Raw genomic sequence first — 22,105 nt, 5'->3', positions numbered from 1 at the left:
TATTACGAATACACTAGAAACAGGATAAGCTGCAGAGCCACCCTCGCGTGACTTCCGATCACCACTCCCTGCCTTAAGAAGTGCGCCGTGTTAAGCTGTGTAATATGTCAGCAGATTCCCCAACAGATTTTCATTTGGCCCTCATGACAACATCAGTGACCTGACAGCCAATGATCCCCGGGTGTAAGTTTGGGGGTCACATAAGTTTGGTCACGCTATTGGAGATTACAACAATATCTCCAGACAAATAAGATATAGAGGATTATAGAGTGCATACAGTACAAATGAAAATGCATATGTGTTCTCAGTACATTTAGTTGTTGTTAGATAATACTTCAAGAGACACCTCTGATCTCTATACAGCACTGGCTAACCTCTCTGAGGCCAGACAGCTTCTTAATGCAGTCAAGACCTTAGATTTCTCACTGATACGATGGGCTAGAATCCCGTTTGGTAAAGGACGTATGTTAGACAGATTCAGTAAATGCACAACACTGCGTTACACTCTACATGGAGCCAAAGTGGAGTGGAACTCAAGTACTGACTGTGTTTGAAATAAAAAATAATCTGCTGAACATGTTGAGAAACTCCAGACATATATCTGTTTTATCTGGTTCCAGGTCACAGTTGCTGCAGGCTGAAGGCATCAACATGCTTCTTTGAGCTGCGTGGAAGAAAACACGAGCAGTTGCTGAAGCCGGTTTTGAACCAGCCTCCTGATACAAAGTTGGGTCAATCAATTACCCCATCTGACACTGGGCCACAGGATGCACTGCCCTGATTTCAAAAGTGTGCACATTGACTCCTCTGCAAGCCCCTGGCACCTACTGTTACCCTGAAAACCCTCCTCTGTGTCGACATTTCTCTGCAGAACCATAATTACAAGTAAGTACCTTGAGGCAAAGCACGGCTCCTCACAATCTCAAACACCCTATTTTAAAATCTACTGCACAATAAAGAATTTAATGGTGTTAATTTCCTGCTATGAGGTGGCTGAACAACTAATCCTTATGTTTAGGCAACTGAGTAAACTTATCAGTCAGGTGCCATGTTACACATGGTGACGATAACAAGTACCATTTCCATTTCACATTTGCTGCTTTTGGTCTGCAAAATTGGCAAAAGTAAATCTATTCTAATATTCACAGTTGTTTAACTTCTCCACAATAATTAGAGGAGACAGTGATACTGCTGGTGTCAGATCGAACAAGGGGACAGGAGTGAAGGCTTCATATCAGTGACGGTGTTTCTTCCCAGCAGAGATGAGGGAGTGATGGTTTGATGGTGAAACCAGCGGTGGGTTGTGGGTGAGGTCAACCCGCGCCCAGGGGCTTCCTCAGGTGAGAAGATGTCAAGGGAATCTAGTACTGGAGATGGATTTCTTCACCGCAGAGCCATACAGACCCCCAGGGGCCACTCTTGCTTTATCTTAATGTCATTCCCTTTCATCCATCCAGGCACATGAGATGATCGAGGCTGTCCCAGCCGATTGTCCGAAAAGGATTTGATAGAAGAGCAAGTCAATGAGGTGGAGAACAAGACTGTAATATACAGGCAGAGGAAAGTATTCAGTCACTGTGACTGCAGCAGCTGGTTGGTGGATGGTTATACAGTAAAGGTATATTTGTTGCCTATTAGCGCAGGACAGGTCAAACAGGAACTGGCTGTTCTTTCACAGAAATAAATCTGTTGGAGATTTTGGTCATCATGGATCTCATCTAACATCTAAGTAAATTCAGATATCTCTCCAACATCTTGGCTCACTTAATAATTAGCTTGTTTTTTTTTAGGTCATACAGCACACAGAAAGAGAAATGTGAAAGTGCCTTTGTGGTTTCAGGTGAGTTACATCGAGGAGCTAAGTCACTGTGTCCAGCTGTTGTGTCACTGAGAAATGGTCGACTAACTTTCCCTGAAATGAAAATTAGCCTTGCTATATTAATGCTTGTGTACACTCCCTGTTAAATTACAGTAAACTACTGGCAGCTACAGTTGCCGGCATGAAACTGTTATTCTACAGCGTACCTACTGTAATCTACAACAACAGTTGATTACTGTAAAATACATACATGGTACTGTGCTTTACACTATGATACTGTCAGCTGGTTGGTTGCATGTTACTGTTGGTTTAGTGTTCCTATTGTAATTTGCATAACCAGGTTATTACTGTAAATATATTATAAACATTTCATTTTTGTAGAATAAATAAAGCATGATCCATAAAAACACCACTCCTCGTGCTGAGCGGGTTCTCAGTCTGCGTGTCCACGTCAATGTACCCTGAATTCAGTCTGTTTTTTCTTGAACTATGACAAGAGATGCTAATATTACATTACATTTATTACATTCAGTACCCAATGCACTACAAATAAGATAAGTGACAGGCTAGCTGTTTCTGCCTGCTTCCAGTCTTTTATGCTAAGCTAGGCTATGACCATGTTCTCCAGCTTTGTATTTAACACACAAACATCAATTTTCTCATGTCACTCTAAGACAGAAAGCAAATACATGCATTTACCAAAATGTTAAACTGATCCCGTATTAAACAAGATGCTTTCCGTTCTGAAAGCTGAATTTACTTTTGCTGTAGCTAAGCTAACTGGCCCCTGGCTCCTGCTCCATACTGAAACACATGAGATGAGTTATATACTCCTCATCTAGCAGTGGGTGTCAGTGGCTTCTGGAAATGTGTTTAATGACAAGAAAACGTCATTTTAGTGACTGCTAATGTTTTTTCATGCACACCTGTCAAGTTACATTTTTGGATGAGGTGTGGAAGTGGGATATCTTGGGTCTTAATGAATCAGCATGTCTTCCTTATTTTTCTCAATTCACATTTAAATTTCTCTCACTTGTACAAAGGAGTTCTTGCGCCAGTCTGTAGGAAAAATACAAAAATGGAACCAAAAACATGGATTCTGATCTTTATTTTTAGTCTGAAATCCCATTTTTTAATATTTACCTATGTTTACAAATACACAAATAAGTCCTCTGTAACTATTTCCTCATAATCTGGTGGTCTGGGAAGCTCTTCTGCAAAACAGGATAATCACGAGGATAATCTCAATTATTAATAGGATGGTACAAATATGATTCACTGACCGACTGTTTGAACACACAGAGACAGAGCTGAAGCAAAACAAAGGCAGGCCAGTGGGGTTAGAGGAGGAGGCAGCCAGGGAATTATCATGTATGTGTTGTACGTGATCAGTCTGGGATCAACAGCGTGATTTGTTTGAGCATTATTGGCTGTGAAACTCGCGTTCTATTGGTCGATTGTTAAGCTGTTGATTGGGAATTCGACCTTGACATGTTTGATTTAAGGCACTTTCTGCGGATTTTAAGACGAGTAAAGCGGCTGAAATGTCGATTTAAATGTGAAATTTGATTGATTCATCTATACGTTTGAAAGACATGACGCATACTGCAAAACAGTGAAATTTAGTATCAGCACTCTTCTCCACACACTTCAGATGGTAGCACCCACCATCCTGCCAGCCTCATGAATAAATGATTTCACTCCTCACTGCCAAACTGTGCTACAATGAGCTAGACTGTATTTTTGCCATTTAAATTTCTGAGCCCATTTTCATGCAAATGGGAAATTTATTGTCACAAACCGTGTAACGCTGGCAGTAACACCTTATCTTAATGAATATCAAGTGCGGCTGTATTTCCCTGCTGCAATAGCTCACTAATCAAGTTTTAGTTGGAATGTGATTCATAAAGGGACGATTCATGGCCTCTCAACTTACACTTAGACTCTGCGGCCTATATGACGGCGTTATAAGGATTGATGAAGTCATCCATCAGATTGATCGCCAGCATTCTACCAAATGAAAATGATTATCGAATTACTGTGGCTGAGCCATTTAAAGACCCCAGACTCGTAAAACTTGGAAGTTAGAGCTTCTCTGAACCCACTCAATTAAAAAGTACGAGGTAATCGCTGATACATGCTGTTAGTTTGAGTTATGGTGGTTAGCACAGTCTCTCGTCACTGCTGCTCCTAAGTCTACCGTGCAATTACTTAAGAAATTAGACATTAAACCTTTAAAAAGTATCAAAGGTTTAAGTTCAGGTGACCTTTAGAAAGTGCAGTAAAGTTAAACAGAAAGTTGGAGTGTGAGCGTTTTTCTATTAAAGCTGCTCAGATGTTGCTGCAACACATAATCCTTAAGCCTCATCCACCATCAGTAGCGTGACATGGAGTTAGTCCATAAGCCAAATATTGATATTAATCAAAACCTGAAAATGAATTAAGCCTCTTTACTTGTTTATCGATTTGTTTTTGACCTTTCCCACCAGGATGAATGTCCAGTGTAAACAGTGGGTTTATTGTTTCCTGCTGGCCTGCTGAATGTTTGATCTGCTCTATGCAAATATGAGTGTGAACGCTCAATCAAACTTAATTTAAAGATCAATCGTTCATCCACACAAACGCGGTAACATGAAAGTCAGACACACTACAAGTACATCCACCAGCTGACTGCCTCTACCAAAAAATCAAGAGACAAAACAAACTCAACCTGTGGTCACTTCAGTATTGATTGACAGGCCTGCGAACAGACAAGCACTCAACATCAGCTAAATCTATTATTCATATTTTCTAATATCAGAGGGTTTGTTTTTCATCATTAGTTTTTTTTTGTTTTGTATTGTTTGTTTTTTACTAGCACAGCAGTTAAACAGGTCTGTTTTCGTTGTATTAACACACAAAAACTCAAGGTCCCCTTACAACCTTTTCCAAATGTTCAAATGTTGGAAGCTTTTACGGTTACAGAGAAAGAAAGTATAACAATCTACAAACACGGGCTAACACCTTTGAAAAAAAATTAGTAATGATGAAAAATAAAATAGTGATGTAGTGATATAAACCATTAGACAAACTCATGTCCTTCAAGGGGCAGCTTTGGAGCTAATGCTGCGAACATCTGAAGAAATGCCTCATATGAAAAACAGTGATATGTAATTTGTACAAGTTCTATTTAGGCCCCTCACGAGTTCCCTCACTTCCTGTCATGCCACGCCTCACTTCCTGTTTACTGCCCAGTTTGATCACATGTGAAGTCCAAGACCAAACTTAGATTTTCAGCTTCCTGTCACAAGTTTCACCAGATTTCCTGTTAAAATCTGGCGATTTGGTGCAGTTTCAGAGGTGATATGAATTTGGTGAGTACAACTTGCTTAGTGCGATTACATTCGGTCAACACATAAACATGTGTACGTGTACATGTATGCACGCTTCAAAGCAACATTATGAGGACCTTCTACAACAACACATGCCATAGCAGCGTATGGGAACCATGCACCTCTTGCTGAAAGCAGATATTTTTGAGTGATTTCAGGTATTCTGAGATGAAAAACAAAAACATTCACCCTCACGAATTCAAACTAAGCTTTTAATTCCTGTTTTGGGTTAACAATCAAAATGATCTCCCTGCATTAAGGAATTCCTCACCTTTTGTCAATAAACATGCTTTATCTAAAATAAGAGCTTCAGCACGAACAACAATGATGATTGGCCCGCATGTAATACTCTCGATTTCTGAGAGGAGAATAACAACAACAGTAATTCCCTCAAGGCTTTTGTCCCTTTGTTTTTGACAGCTACTTCAATTACCACCATATGACACTGGGGACAAGGTGACAAACATGTTGTTGTCTGTGTGCACATGAAATGGTTTGTTTGCCTTCACAAACCAGCAGGTTGAGCTAATACCTCACAGCCTTTGGTAGATTAGACAGTTTGGGAGGTGTCAATCAGCAGCCCTGCCTTCTTCCTCTCCACAGTCACTGACCTGCAGACCAGCAGCACAGCAGAGTGAGAGCATCGCCCTCCACCTTTCCCCCCTTCACTCTCTCTGTCTCCCTGTCCTTCTCTCCCTTCATTCACTGAGGATCAAGCCTCCATAATCCCTGGATTTTATATCCACCAAAACAGCTTGGGCCCATCAGCAAATTGCGATGGCATATGGTATAGGTTTATGATTCATCTGGCACAGGCATAGCAATGAGAGCCTCATCATCCGTGGGCAAACACCAGGAAAATATCGTAATGTTAAACGATGCCAGCCATGGAGAGAAGTGGCACCGGGCGTGTGGGAGGGCTGTGTTTGTTCGGCCCAGCGAGCGCGGCAGCTGAGGTTGTAAACAGCGTTTCGGATCTGTCGGCCCTCCTGCCGTCTGAGCTAGATTAGGGACTGGCGCTGGGAGTGGACGCTCCAAGAAGAAGCTCCACAGGGAGAAGCTGGAGACGGAGACGGGCAGGACAACAGGCCCCAAGCCCCAACACGCCAGTGTTTATTAGCAATGGGAAATTCTTGGCCAGAAACATTTTATATTCATAATCAATTAACTTCAAATGAATGTGTTTCTACAGCTCCACAGTTTAAAATGGCCTCTTTTAATGAAGGTTAAGAGGTAAGACGCATCACAAAGTTAAGGACTGACTTTTCTGGTTTCAGATTCAGTACTCAAGACAGGAACATGAAATAAACTGAATGCATTTCAACTGCATTCGTGAAGCACAGTTCTAAAAGCCTTTTCAGGAACCTTCTCAGATCATAGCACGTTTGGGAAGTTAATAAGGGATTATGTGCAATGAGATTACTTTATTCAATGAGGGAAGAAATCCAGTAGCTCACTGAACACACTGGTCTTCAAAACGGAGACTACGTGGACAGATTACTCTGCTTTGGTAGGCCGGAGCAGTAGACAGCAAGGAACGGTGGACATTAGTGTCTTTAAAGGACAAACCCGCTGACACACAGTCAGTATGCAAGCTGCATGGTAGCATGAAGCAAAGTGGAGCTCAATGTACAAAGCACAGCACAGTGATTTGTAAGACAGGATTTTACAACACTGTCTTATCTTTTGTCCCAATGACTGCGAGATAAACAGCAGAAAGTAATCTTCTATGTGTGTTTGCATGTATTTGATTGATCATTGCGGTGCCTTTCCAGATGACGTCATGTTGCAGGGAAACTTGAGGCACGTTCAACTTTTTTGCGTGATGAAAGACAGAGACAGCGATCTCATCACACTTGACCCATTCAAATGAATGACGGAGCAGCACTTTTTAAATCACAGCCTAAAGGAGTTCAGGCCTGCACACACAGCTGATGCAGCTCTTCAAACGTTTAACGACACATCAGCGCTCCAGTGGCAAAATTTAGGTACAAAACCTGCCACGAGGTCCCGTCATTTCATTTTAAATTGTGATTTAGTGATGCATTGATCCCAGATAAATGTCATTTATATCAAATTCCAACAAACAAATTCCCACTAAGTAAACGTGGGGCCACCCGAGGGGCCCCTCAGGTGGCTGTTCACCTTGCTTGTTGCTAATCAGTACTTGTTCTCTACAGTTCTCTACATACCAAGTTGAAAGCTCCAGTTTTGCTGAACTCAAAGCCTTTTCTTCTGATCAGGTGCTTCAGCCGTTAGCTGCTGTGGAGAGATGAATGTGACATAACTGATATAACTTTGATTTTACGTTGATTGTTTTAAACGTTAGCTCTGCTTCCTTCCTTCCTGCACACATGCATGTTCTGACACCCAAAGCAGCAGTGAACAAAGACCAAATAAGCTGATATGCTCTAGAATTTATTTGGAAAGTAGGCTATGATAAATAAATCAAATTTTACTTAGAAGATAACTTTAGTTTTGCTTAAATCAAAAAGAATTCATCACTGCTATACTGTAGCTACTATGGTGATTACAGTAACACCCCCATAAAACTGGCCATACATTAAGACATATTTATGCATACATTTCTCTTAAAAGCACCCAAGTGAACTCGGCTGTCATTAGCATCAGACTTTCTCACTGCTCATTCACCCACAGACATGATGCTCAACATTAGCACCATTTCCAAACATCTGCTGGAGAAGTCAGAAGCGATCTGCTGCCTCCTCTGCCCGAGCCTCTTTGGAAATGTGACATGATCGCATACAAACACCTCCAGCCAAAGTTTCCCTCTGCCTTCATTAAAGCGCGACACAGAGCGCTGCTGGCAAGGTGACTCGACCCGGCCCCGCCACGGCTCCACCCCCACCGGGCCGGCACGGGCTCACAAGGCCCCCACGCGATTGGCTCAGAGGGCCTTCCGTCAGCCGCCGCGCCGGGTCAATATGGGTTCAGACGCGGAGCAGAAGCGACCGCGGCTGCCTGCCTGCATCTGCTGCTCGTAGAAGGCCTGCCGTGAGCTGACAGTCAGTATGTTGGAGGTTTATCATTAGCAGGCTCCAGACGGCCCGCCGACCCCTCCAGCCAGACAGGTGATCTCACTCGTCCGTCTGACTCAACATATGCCCCCGTGGAGCTCCAACACACATATTGTGCCATCATTATTTCATACCTAGCAGGAGCATCTCTGAGCGCAGCCCAGGTTTAGGTGCAAAAGCAGGTTGCTGCACTAACAGTTATTTATATTTCTGTGTCGCAATAGGTGAGAGAAGGAAATAAAGGGCAAAAAATGGCATCTGCAGCGTTGTGCATGTGCCGACCATCTGTTCATGTAAGAGCACATTCAGACAGTAGCACAACATTCAAGCACTTCCAAGGAAATTATTTTTAGTTTAAAACTAGATGTTTGCTGTGTTCTTTTCTCGTGGAAGAAGTAAGCAGACCGTTGACCTGCTGGCTTTGCTCCACAGTCGCTCCCTGACGCGCTTATCAAAGATGACCTTCTTCTACGACTCATGACTTCTGAGGTCGCCTTTTACTTCTTCCAATGGCCAAATCAAAAGCTGCTCAAGTGGCGTTTGTCTTTCAGCGTTAACACTGCTTATAAATACACTGAGAGGATTCATTTTCTCCTCCACGTTACATTTTTCTCCTTTTAACTGCTGAATAGACTGATGGATAGCGCTGTGGGCTCTTTTTGATTGATTTGATTTGATTCCAGCTGATGCTTTTTGATAAGACACCTGATTTTCTATAAACCCTTTCTGTCATTTAACATAAGAATCCAAACTTCTCAGATGTTAATTTTGCGTAACACAAGCAAAATTTTGATAAGAACTGTCCGATCATAGAAAAGTCCAGATATGACCACATGTTTGACGACATGTTTTGATGTTGTGTGCATCCCAGTACTCAGCACTATTGTTGGGTAGTCAAATCCGTCACAGTGCATCATACTTTAGCGGCTAATGACATGTTTCGTATGTAAAATCTTAATCTGACAAATTTGAGATGGATTTGATGGGTATAGTTTTGCATTTCTACATGTTTTCATCCCTTAACTGTAGTGAGCAGTGATACCCAAGAATTGCATTCACTTCAAACACTGCATTAACTTCAGTGAATGCACTCGGTTACCTGTCTGTTTTCTAGTTGGGGTTAAAGCTTTTAGAGAGACAAATGTTATTGCTTGTGGTTCACTATGATCACATTTTTACTGCAGTGCACACCACTGCCCAAGTCCTGCTTGTAATATGATTGGATTTATATTACATATACATCCGTGGGTTCCTGCTTCCTTGCTGCTCTCTTGAAATAACTGTACACCATCACTGACATACAGTCTAATCATCTTACAGGAGTCCTAAATCTTTATCAGCATATATAGTATATTGGGCTTTAAAATTCACAGGGAGCTCACAGAAAAGAGCATCAACATAAAGCTCTGAAATCCCGAACCGTCAAGCTCTTCTAATCCCCCCACCTGCATTTTCCACAGCCGTCACTGAACAGCAGCCCTCCATATCGCCTGAGAAGGGGATTTAGTTGTAATGCTCTCAGAAATACAATGCATAAAATCAAGTGTCAACTCTAACAAGCTGTTCTTAGGGCGGATGGGCTGCCCTCTGGATCCAACGGGGTCGGGGCTCAGGCTTTGAAAGGTTAGCGGCCGTACAGAGTTGCAGCATTTGATCCCACAGTTACCCAAATTTCAGAGACAACTGTGCAAATCGGGATAACCTGGGAAGCCAGACGGGCTTTCGGGGGGCAACAGCTGCTTAAGTCTGTTCCTGCCTGCCAGAGAAACTTTATCAGGGGAAGTGGAGGTTGAAATTTTATGGCAGTTAAGCCCCCTCCATCAAATTGCGAAAACAGAACCTTGTGGCACAGCTCAGGATGGATTTAGGAGTTTGCTCTGTGTTTTCTTGGCTGCGAGTGTTAATATAAAAATAGAAGAATGCAAAGACCTTCGGATGCTGCTGTCCTCATGCGCCACTTTTATTCCAATCAGCATGTTAGACTTGGGATCAGCTGATATGATAGGAACTATTTCTTCTCAAAATTACAAAAAATCTTGTTTAAATCCAAAAATTGATGCCTAACGAGCGAGAGGATGTCAATTTCATCAACTCCAGCCCTAAAAATTTGCTTGAAAATGAATTTCTGTCCTTGTATTCGTGTTTCTCTTTTGTATCATATTTGTGAATTTCCATCTTGCCGAAATACAGAATATTTGCAGCACGTAAGCCTCTTTAAATAGACAACATCTTTTGGGTAATTCAGACGCTTTATTCTCATTTCAGATGTCTTTTCATCTCCAAACTATTTTGTTTGTTCAAGTATGGCAGTGTGTTGCTATGCACTGAGCCCGTTTACATACCACATGATGTATAAGCTTGAATGGCAGCGTGGTACAGTATATGAGCAGGCTCCACTGTGAGATCACGGCTCTTCATTAAAGAACAAATTTGTCACAAATAGTGTTTGTAGACTGGGGAAAAATCCTTATTACCGACATTGAAAGTTTGTTCTAATTTTAAGGTTGACTGAGTAACTTTTTGAGGATGCATGAGTCCTTTTTACCTTCTCTTAGGTTTTTTTTGCGCAGTTCTTTTTCGCCGACTGTTCACTCACTTTATGGCTTTTGTTTCAGAGGATTTTTGTTTGTCCCTGCTGTGTGAATGCACTCATCAAGTGTGCCTTAGATACTCTTTGTCTATTCTGGGCCTTCTCCCACATTTTCCTGCTCTGACAGAACAACCAGAGAGAGAAAGATCAGACTGAAGCAGGATTTCATTTCACAAACTCAAAAAGAAAAACGTTCACACTCGCTGATCTACTGATAAATCTAAGGAATGAGTGCAATGATGAAGATAATGTAATAATGTATACATGCTGATGGTCTCCTCTGAACTTCAGATCTGATTAGTCTCTGCATGAAGACTCTGCTTCTTCAGAAACAGATTTTGTGACACTGAGGTTGTGGGTTTAAATCGTGTTTAAATGCCAGATTTGTCTCTTCTGCAAAAAGCTTTTTTTTTTTACATTAAAATACAATTCACACATAAAGTGTATCCAGATTAATTACAGACATTTCTTGATTTATTTACTTAAGCATTCTGTTACGGATTTATTTCATTCAGGGTTTATTTATCAATTTATTTCTCCATTAATTTGTTTAAATATTGATATTTGAATCCTGTAGGAGTTTATCTGTTACAAGGAAATGAAGTCATCACATAGACCTTTAAGTATTCACTGGTAATAAAATGTTGCAGGACGAATGCAAAACTCAGATGTTCTCTGCAACCAGCTGTTTGCTGCTAATCATAAGCACATCTGTAAATGGAGCAAATAAGCAGATATTTTGATAAAGCAGTTTATGAAACTGTGGGATTTTCAACACTTGGTCTGTGATGTCTGCAGTGGCTGGTTTTGCTGTTCTAAAAGCTGTGTGAACTGGTCAGCTGAGCAGTAATCAGCTTATGGTGATGATTCAGTTAGTGTGGAGCCATAGTGTCTGTGGATCAGGATGACACATGGAGGATGTGTTTAGTCCCGTCGTACAGAACCAGCAGTTAAAGCTTTGGAAAGCTTGAGTACACACTGAGTCACTGGTTTTACTGGGTTTCTTTTTGGTTTTATGCAGCTGAGTGAAATGTTTGTAATCAAGACTTCAGTAAACTAAAAGACAGTGAACAACACGTTTCTTCATTTCTTTACTGCTCATCCAGACAGATAGAGTCCATGCATGCGTGTCTGCAGTCAGCCTGCAAATAACAATGTTTTTATTACCTTTTGATGTTTGTCATTTCTCTGATTCATTGATTGTTTAGTCTGGGCAGTGTCAGAAAGTACGCAGAGGTGGCTGCGACAGTTTCCAGAAAAACTGCTGATTTTTGAAGTTAAACAGTCTCATCTTCAAACTTCAACAAGTCTGTAATAATGTGAAGATACGTGATGAGAAAAGGTAGAAAGTCTTGAACAAATAAGCCAAAGGTTTGTCATGTGTATTTGATGTTTTACTTAAAACAGTTAATTGTTCGTCACAATTTTGGTCTTGTTAATTGTATCCTCTCAGTGTGCCTGTATGGATGTTTGTGTGTAGATGAAAATTTTGCTTTGGTGTATTTAGAGGTGGTGACCTTTTGAGAAAAGTTGGCATACTTATACTACTACTCAATACTACTACTCAATACTTATTTTTAAGTATTGATATATTTGGTCAGATTGAAAGTCAACTCATGAAGCTGCAACATTAAAATGCTCCTTGCATCTAAATGCATCAAAAACTAGCTACAGTATTTACAGCACTCTATAAGGCAATGGCTACTCATGAGAATTTTACTTTTGATATTTTTAAGCACACTTTAAAACAGGTATTTTTATAATGCAGTACTGCTGCATTGAAACACCTTTTCCCCTATATGGGAAATACATGAAGTTAAACTAATTGGCTTTAGCCACTTGTAGCAATAACATGTCTGAATACCTCAAGAAATTTACTGGAGTCAGTTTTTTTTTTTTTTTTTACAACTTTAAAGTTGCCTGGCTTATAATCAAATGTGAAACTGATTGAGCACTTTGTATTTCTCTCAAGTTTACTGAGAAATTGGCTTTAGTAGAAAGTCGTGTTTCTGTTTAGTGATGGAAGGTACGGAAAAAAGGAGTCATGCTTTCCAGTCTGTGTCTACACATGACAATATTTTATGACCCAACTGTGTGTCTGGACTACATAAGAGGAGACTTTAGACCTTTAGTGGCAGAAATGAGGTGAAACTCGTAAAACAACCTTCATCAGAGGAGAGAGTTTAGCCAAAGAAAGAGAGGGACCGTTCTGACATCTGAAGCTCAAACAAGGAAGCATCACTTTCCCTCTCACTTCCAGCAAAGAGGAGGGGTTATGGCATGTATACACACACTGACCCACACACACATGCGCACACACACACCTCAGCTGGTATCTTGTCACAGCATGCAAACGTGGATAAAGCAGAAGGTGTACAAGTGCATATTTTTACTAAATGCAAAACCTCATTTTGGGGGCGTTGAAGACCTTGGAGGGATTCAGTGTGTGTGTGTGTGCGTGTGTGTGTGCGTGTGTGTGTGTGTGTGTGTGTGTGTGCGTGGTGCCTCCGGTGACTGACTTCACAGGGGGAGAGGCTGCACACTGTCCATTCCTCTGTCCACACACACTCTGTATAATCACGTTCCCTGTCGGGCCCTATAAATCTGCAAGGGCCCAATTAAAGATCGCCTTTAGCATGTCCACCCCTACGAGCACACACGCGTGTTAAAAAGAGAAAAAACCACAACACCGTTTGCTTTTCATTGACTGTATATTTGACACAATAGACTGCAGTGTTAACACAATACCAGGAACTGTCTGATGACTGCATATAAAAACAGTGTAAAACTCGTAAAAGCTCGGCAAAATAGATGTGTTTGGTATTTTGGTTGCAACTCACACACATATGTGCAGCTTGTGTGACCTGAACCTGGACGGGAGTATGAAAAAGGCAGCAAGAAAGACAAAAACTGTACAACTTAAAGATAATAAAATGATAAATTACAATTATTGCACCTTAAATGAGCTGTTAATAATGTACTAAGCTGAAGGTAGACATGCAAATCAAATTAAATCCAAAATTTGAAAAACATGTTGACAAAAATGAAATGGAGATACATCAGCAATCGTGGTGATCTACTATTTTTAAAGCTTAAGTTGCATCTGAAGTGATGAAGCTGAAGTGAACAAATGCCTTAAAATAGAAAAATGTCAACACTTTATCTTCTTTACTTTGGTGTTTAACTGACATTAAAACAACCTCATTTAACAAGTGCAGAAATACAAAAATACTTTTTTTTTCTTCAAAGACATCAATTTACAAGAAGGCACAAAGAAATCCAACAATTCTCTTTTTTATCAACAACAACAGATTTTAAAAATGATCACCACGGTGTGTGATGATGTCTGAGGACGCAGAGAGGACGTGTGGCGTGTTGTTAGCAGGGCGACCCGTGTTGTGACTGCTATGTAAATATCTCATTAGTTTGGGTTAATAGCATTCCTGCGCTCTTGGTTGGGACATAAAAAAGACAAGTTCGAAGTGCTAAAATTTCCTCGTTCACCATCCAACCAGAAAGAGGCTGATGAGCCTATTAAATGTCAGCGTGCAAAATTATGCAAGAGGCTAAAAGTGTTTAAATCGGACATAAATACCAGCACACCCCGAGGATTAGATTTGGAATTATTTATGTCCCTCTGATCGGGATGCAGAGGAAACAAAGGAATAATTAGACTGGCGTGCTGCGCGCCGGCCGTCTTGCGCGCTCTCGTGCCCACCGAATGTGAGCCGCTCACCCATTCCCCCTCGAACTTGATGGTTGTTGAACTTATTTTTAGTGTCATTTGATAAGCTTCCCTGCTTGCACAGAGACATCCCACTGACCCAGCCACTGGTCATTGTCTATACCGCTTCCCGTCAAAGCCGGCGCGCTTTGTCAGGTTTCGACTCGAATATCCATTTTGCATCTGAAGTACGGTATCCGAAGTGACTGGATCATTCGAGCCTTTTTCTTCAGCTGCTGCCCCCTTTCCTCCCCCACAGTGTTTCTGCTCACACTAACATCATTTGGGATTGGCATCATGACAGCGCGCTTGAGAAATCCACCCTATATATAAATATACATCCCCTGCTTTTTGGGCTGAGGGAGTTGGGGGTGGTGGGGGGACATAATTTCTGGAAATGAACAATACTTATCCGTCCATCGCATCCGTTGCTTTGGGTTTACGTTTTGGACGTGGCGCATCGTCACCGTGGCGTGGTGTCCTCTTTTTTTCCTGTGAATAACGCAGTAATAGGTCATTCAATGTCAAAAGGCATAAAAAGGAGACAGCCAAGTCTTCACAGGCTGCTGCTTGCTGTTGCCTTTAATTATTTTAATTAAACTTTGATATTCTGGTGCTGAGAGAACTAGTGAGTTGTGACGCGGCCGGGAGCCCTCGGAGGATTGAGACGGTGGGCAGAGGAGTGTCGAGGCAGCTGTATCTATATCTTAAAAGTCTAAACTGATAGGCCTGTTTATGGGCTGTGATGTGCTACGCCTTGCTGAGCAGAGAGCAGACTGTGCTGAAAACAGGGGCAAAAAACACCAAGCGCCATGTCAAGGTCTTAAAGGCATCAATCCCTCAAACCTAGCTGGAGATCACCCTGGTCAGGAGGCTGTCCTGCGGTCGAATAACGCTCTATTAATTTCCTTGTCCCGAGTGCATAATGAAAGGAAGGTGTCTTTAAAAAAATAAATAAATAAAGGCAAAGTCTTGGTGCCTTCCAATACCTTGGGGCATCCTGTCTACAATTTGTCATGCGTGTGCACTTCTCAGTGTTAAAATGACAAGATCAGCCAGTCAAAGGGCAGCCGCCAGGCACGCAGCGCTGCTGAAGTTGGAGAGGATTCGTGATGAGACATTGCCAAAAGGCAACGGACTTCTGCACTTGTGAGGCCCACTGGGATTATTCCGACTTCTACGCCAAAGGCAAACAGCCCCTTTCTCCATGTTTTTTTTTTTTTTTTTTTTTAAAGATAGCTTCTGTCTGTGTCCATGAAATTAGGTTTTCCACAGAAGGCACAATATGGTCAGAATATGTTAAGCCCTTGGTGCGCACAAAAAGCTAAGCAACTCTGAGTGCTAAGTTCTGGGGCGCCCGCTGCTTTTGCTCGACTTCTTTTTTCGCAATTAAAAAAAATAATTGAAAATAGAAAAAGGCAGTAAATAACTTAATGAATAAGAGCTAATATTAACATTTCACCCTGTGTGTGTCCAAGGTCTAAGAGCAGAGAACCAGGAGGGAAACTTGTGCACAGAGTAGAGCGGAGTGAACAGATAGTGGTTTGAGCTGCAGGATTACAGATCTTCAAAAAAACAAAAACAAAAAACAAAACAAAAAAAACAAAACAAAAAAAAAACAAAACCTGAAATTCTTCTCTTGTCCACAACGATCAGCACATGTTGTTTTTCACACAGTCTTCCTTCTTGTCTACTGATGCTGCACACGGTTGAAATTAATACACCGACCCTGAAAGACACACACACACACACACACACACACACACACACACACACACACACACACACAGATTATTACAACTTTCATAAATAACAACCACGTCATACTTTATTGCAGTAATGTAATTAAGACCTTTTTTAGATATTTGGCAATACTTCTAATTAACATTTCTAATTATTTCCTCATCATAGAATTTACATAAAAACAGTCACCATGATTTGATAATTGACTCCTTGATTAAAGACATTTCAATTGAAATTGTAAAAATAAAACTGTCTGTAATAATTAAGACAACATAAAGGTAAAAGTAAAAATAAGAAAAGAGCATGTATATGTATCAATTATGTCTCCTGATCCAAGGAAACATGTAAAAACAAATAAAAAACAAAGACTGTAATACTGAATCAACGCAGTGCAATAATAAGAAGAGGTCATACAGAAATAACATATATAAAACATATAGAGAACACAGATCAATTCATGACAGTATTATTTCAGGACAAATAAAATCAATCAGCAGTCCAGTCAGCACAAAATTGATCTCGATACAATCAGATCAAAGCATCGACCGGTGAACCAGCAGCAGGCATTACTGTTCTCTCACCACCTTTCTGACAATACTGACCGAAAAAGACATCTCACTTTAGCCTCCCTGTGCGTGCTCTCACCCAACATGTGTATTTCTGTGTGTGTGTGTGTGTGTGTGTGTGTGTCCAGGCAGCTGTCTGAGCCTCTCAGTGCAGCAGCAGCAGTCTGTTCACCAACAGTAGGCCGACTGGCACCAAGAGGGAGCTCTCGCACAGCGAATCCCCAGCAGCCAGCAGGCCTCCAACCTCACGCTCGCACACAGCTCCGACTCTCTGTAGCTCTGTCACTGTTTACAGTGTGCTCACTGTAACCTCATTCTGACATCCTAAAGGTAGTTATCTATACTTTGTTCAATGGTCCTTGTTGGGAGATGTGTCCTCTGCTTCCTTTGACTACTTCCATAAATATTTATTGAGCAGCATCAGCACCCTGCTCACACAGCAACAGCAGCAGTATCCCTACAGGATGGCTTCCATAGAAAACAGAAAAAAAATCTCACTTGCAGTGAAGGTAACTTCTTTATGCTACTCAAAGAGCTGAAAAAATGCTGTGACAGACCTCACTGAAAACTTCTTACTACGACAGTTCCTTGGTTAGAAAGTAGCTCCTAAAAAGTTTAAAATCACAAGTGATGAGAGAGCTGGTGTTTGCTTGTAATTTGGGTGAACTGAACCTTTGATGTGAAAGAAAGACACCAAATCATGGCCAAAAACTCCAAAGTGAAAAGCCTCCACTCAGCTTTGAGATCAGGACCTTCTGGCTGACAGTGTGAACCTGTCAGACACCCTGCAGGGTCCAGGTGAACAGAGCCACAGTTCTGCTGGAGACCCACATTTTCTTGGCCACACATAACTGAATTTCTACCCGGCTTCAAGTGTATGTGTGCCTGACAGAGACTTGAGACAGAGAAAGTAAGACACTATTACCGTGAGCCAGGATGAGAGAAAGGATCAGGATTCTAGTATCCAAAATAACACAATCCAAAGATGGCTTCCACAGCTCGAAAAAACTGTGACCTCACACTACAGAGACCGTCCTTTATGAGATCCTTCTGCATGACCGCGCTCATCTGCAGAGGGAGAATCATAATAGAGCGGCTGGTTTGTCAAAGAAAGTGACAATTATCACTCGACTGAAAATGTCTTTCATTGATCACAGCCCGTGTTGCATTGGTGTTGACGGGAAAAAATGGAAATTTGGATTTCAATTTTGGTTTCAGTTTCAGAGGTGTGACCAGAAAACGTGTGAGTGGAAAGTTCTGAATTAGCACCGAATTTGATATTAAAAGACCTGATTCATGGGCTGAACTGAGCCTGCATTAAAACGTCCACACAGTCTCTTTCTTTCTCTGTTTGAGAAAAACCAAGGCACATTCTTGCACATGCAAGCCTGACACCGTCCAGGTGGCTGCCTCCCATTGAGGTATTATGGACAGGAATGGCCGAGACGTTTGCTCCTGAGCTGCAGGGTGAAGGCAGGCGTCAGCAGCCAGCTCCTCTGGTGTGGGAGCTCTTACAGTATCTGCACTACAGTCTGGCTCCGGAGCAGAAGTGTGCACGGACCGACTGTGACGAGGGCTTTAGACAAGCTGCAGAATCCTCCATTTCTCATTATTTGGCAGGGCTGGTGGGTGTTTGGTGGAGGGGTGGGGGCTTCACTCCATCTCTGCATGGTAAGCCCCTCGACGTGTACCCTCTACAACTAATCTCACACAGTCAACAAATAAGGCACATCAGATGCTGTTTTGGCCGCGGCCATCAGAGCGGCTAAGTTCAGTGGATTTTACGGGTTTTACGGCGCGGGGGCTCGGTGAGGGAAGAAGTGCTCTCTGCGGCGGCAGAATGGCAGGCGAAGCAGGGGGATCTGGTGCGAGGGTGAAGCAGGTGCAGCACAATACGGTCAAACCCATTCCAGCTCCCCTGTTCCCGGATGAGCGGGGCCTGACTTGGCAGGGAGCGCCGCCTTGTAACTGGGCCATGTTGGAGAGATGGAGGCCCACCTGTGCCACCCGGAGCGGCAGAACAATAGTCTGAATATGTCAGCATGAAATGTCAGTGAAATCTCATCAGACGGACGGGAGCGTGACTGCAGATAGACGGGTGGATGAGTCAGGTGGAGAGATGGAGAGGTGAAGAGACAAGAGGAGGGGGTGAGGCGGAGGGGTCAGACTGAGGCGTTGACTTCCAAATGAAGACTGTGATTAATAAGGTTCATTACAGACACTCGACTGACTTTCTACTCAAATAAATGAGAATATATCGAATGGTTTAACTGATAACAACAACATCCACTGCTGACAACACCTGAGAGGTCCAACACACACAAGAAGGTCACAGATTCTAATGATTATCTTTATTGTCAAACAACGTTTTGACTTTTATTTTGATTTTTCACTATTTTCCACTCTGTTAAATGTCAGAATATGAAGTAATCTCCACTGTATCTTAAAAGTGTCACCTTATTTTGTCGAAATAAGAGTTCAGTATTTGATGAGCTGTATTTGATGAAGCTGTTAAATACTGTAGTAATGCTTGGCATTATATTTGATGAACTGCTTAAAATGATTAATCAATTTTTAAAGCCGTTGATGAATTTTCTCATCAATTCATTGGGTGCCCATTGCAACACTAATAAAAACATTTTTAGAAAGAACAAAGAGCTAAAATGCTGCCAAGAATGACAGGATTCTTGCACAGTTTATTCCAAATTCTGTTGCCTTGTGTAGTCAATAATCTCAGCATCTGAAATAATCCTCCCAAGTCCCAGCCTCAGCTCTACATGTTGAATACTTCACTATCTAACCCGAGTTTTAGCCACCTACACTGAAGTCTTGTTAGCGGGCCCTCGCTGCGTGTTGACAGGAGCTGCAGAGGTCCACATTTGCCCAGTCCTCAGACAACATGTTTGTCACTTGGACTGTTGGCTTGTAACTTGAGGCAGGGCTCCAAAAGTAAAGTGGAGAGAGTGTGACTGTATGTGTTTGATTCTGATTCTCATCTCTCGCAGTGTTTCGCACCCTGAGCAGCTTGAGTCCCCCAGAGCCGCAACTCTCTGAGGAGCTCGGCTGCACGAGACGGCGAGATTCAGAGAACGCGCAGCAGCAACTCAGAACAAACTCGTTTTATGTGCTTTGAGCTCTTAGTGTAAGACATTCTGCATGAGCGTTGCAGGGTGGGGCTTTAAGACCTACAGCAAGATAAAGTGAACAACTTGTTACTATTTGGCTCCTTAGCTGCATTACACAGAATTTCATTTGATTATTCTACATAGCCTTTTGGGCAGTTGACAATGTCTGCCCTGCTGTCTAACGTCCAAGAAAGGGGATGTTTAAGGTCTACAGTTCCGCTTTCCCATTTCCTGACCTCAAGGTGGAACTTTGGAAAAATCACTTCAGTCAACAAAGGCTGGAAGGTTGTGTAAACTCTTCAAAAGATGTCATACAAGCACAGGAGAAGCTGGCTAGCTCAAAGGTTTTCATAATATGCAATCATTCAGTTATCCAAGAAATGACCTCGCATGAACAATGTCTCTATTATTGACATGGATACGGTTGAAGGTGAAATTTGAAGCGTTTGAAATGTTTGTTCTGTGCAGGAAAAGCTTTTAGTGAGCTGGACCAAGTGTAGGTCGCAACAGGACACGTCGAAATGGAAAGTCAACATTAGTCATGTTTTTGAATTCATTCATTGTAAGCAGGTTCTGAATCTGAGGGTTTTCAGTGCAGCAGGTCTGTGGTGGAGGGTGCCCAAACTGTCAGTTCACCTTAAAATCAGAACATCAACACATTTATATAACTTGTAGGTCATTTTGTAGTCTGGTAGGATCCATTCCAGAGCGTGAGTCAAGCGCTAGAAGTTACACCCATGTCTGTTTCTTCCTTTCCTTTTCTCTATAATTTAGAAAATAATCTTCTATAATCTGTAAACTAAACAGAACTACAAATGAAAAATTAACTTGCCATGTGTTTGTCTCTTCATGACGCCGGCTCAGAACCAGTTCGAAACAAGTCTCCGCAACAATTTTTGGGTGACAAATAACAGGAAATAAACACAGCTGATGGCGAGTGAGCTCCCTTCCAAATGTTTGTACGGGATTGTCGTATTAATTGATTGTATAGTTTGTCCCGTTTACAATATCAAAGACAAAAACGATGCACGAAAGACGGCATCCATTTAGGTTACAGAACGAATCTCCCATCTGGACTGTAGTGTGAAAACACTTGCAAGCATGAGAGTTGTAATCCAGTTGCAAGATGCTTATTTTGCAGTGATAAGCTACAGGCTTTGAAAGATTTTATTACCAGAACAGAGACTTTTTTCCACATTAGAGCTTTGCGGCCTATACAGTAGCTTAGTTAATCTAGGGCTTACTTAATCCAACAGCAACAGGACGACGGCAACTCTCATCACATTATTCCAACACTAGTGTGTTCTGACAAAATGTTAATGAGTTGAACAGCAAATTCATAGAGCAAAGTACTCATATAGCTGTTAAGATGATCTACTTTTCACTGCATGAACTACCTACTGTATTTACTGTGGCTCCGTCTCCACCTGAAAAGGTTTGGGACAAGTTGTGGTTTCTCATCAGGCTTCAGGGATCACAATGAATGTTCTGGTCTGTCAGACCTGTTTGCACCGGTCTTTCTTTGCATTTTAGAAAAAACCTGACTAAAATCTTTCATCGCATTCAGTACGAATAAATATTAAATTGAAATTCTATGGATGAAGCAGTGAACTCCTTTGTGTTCAACTTTGTGGAAACACACAACCAAAAACAAGATCTCAAATCTAAAGATATGATGTTGATTCTGGAAAAATCTAAGTTATTAAGGATGTGTTCCAATGTCCCGAGCTCTGTTCAACTTTAAACCAATAGCTGGGATCATTGCACTTTGAAAATGGCTCCATTTTTGAGATGGGTGGAACAAAATGAGCAACTTCCTGGAGAAAACGGGGCTAAGACTCGTACCATGGTGTTACATATCATCCCGTTCCCTCTCTTCCCATACTGTACAGCGTTTCTGCTTCCCATATGTCATAATAGAAGCAAAGCAAGAAAGCTTTTCTTTTCTTTTCTTTTTTTAGCCTTTATTGAATAGTAGAGACAGGGGAAGATAGGAAATGGGTGAGAGAGAGGGGAGTGATAAGCAACAAAGGCCGGCAGTTGCTGGGGCTATGCAGCTATGTGGTGATGAGCCATAACCTTTCAGCTACCACGGCACTGGTTCACCACCACCTTTTTTTAATCTAAAT

General features: G+C 41.8%; 1 protein-coding gene across 1 annotated transcript in view; it reads right to left on the bottom strand.

The window, feature by feature from the left end:
* Positions 1 to 16,166: 16,166 nt before the first annotated feature.
* antxr2a (ANTXR cell adhesion molecule 2a) overlaps positions 16,167 to 22,105 on the bottom strand; it is a 73,605-nt gene continuing 67,666 nt past the window's right edge. The window contains exon 17 of the mRNA XM_070965050.1: positions 16,167 to 16,271. Within this exon, the coding sequence (XP_070821151.1) occupies positions 16,233 to 16,271 (39 nt within the window). The 3' untranslated portion in view covers positions 16,167 to 16,232. The remainder of the gene's footprint in view (positions 16,272 to 22,105) is intronic.

Source organism: Chaetodon trifascialis, chromosome 6, assembly GCF_039877785.1.
Source record: "Chaetodon trifascialis isolate fChaTrf1 chromosome 6, fChaTrf1.hap1, whole genome shotgun sequence".
Lineage (NCBI taxonomy): Eukaryota > Metazoa > Chordata > Actinopteri > Chaetodontiformes > Chaetodontidae > Chaetodon > Chaetodon trifascialis.
The sequence above is the reverse complement of the archived record's forward strand: the minus strand, read 5'-3'. Positions and strand labels throughout refer to the sequence as shown.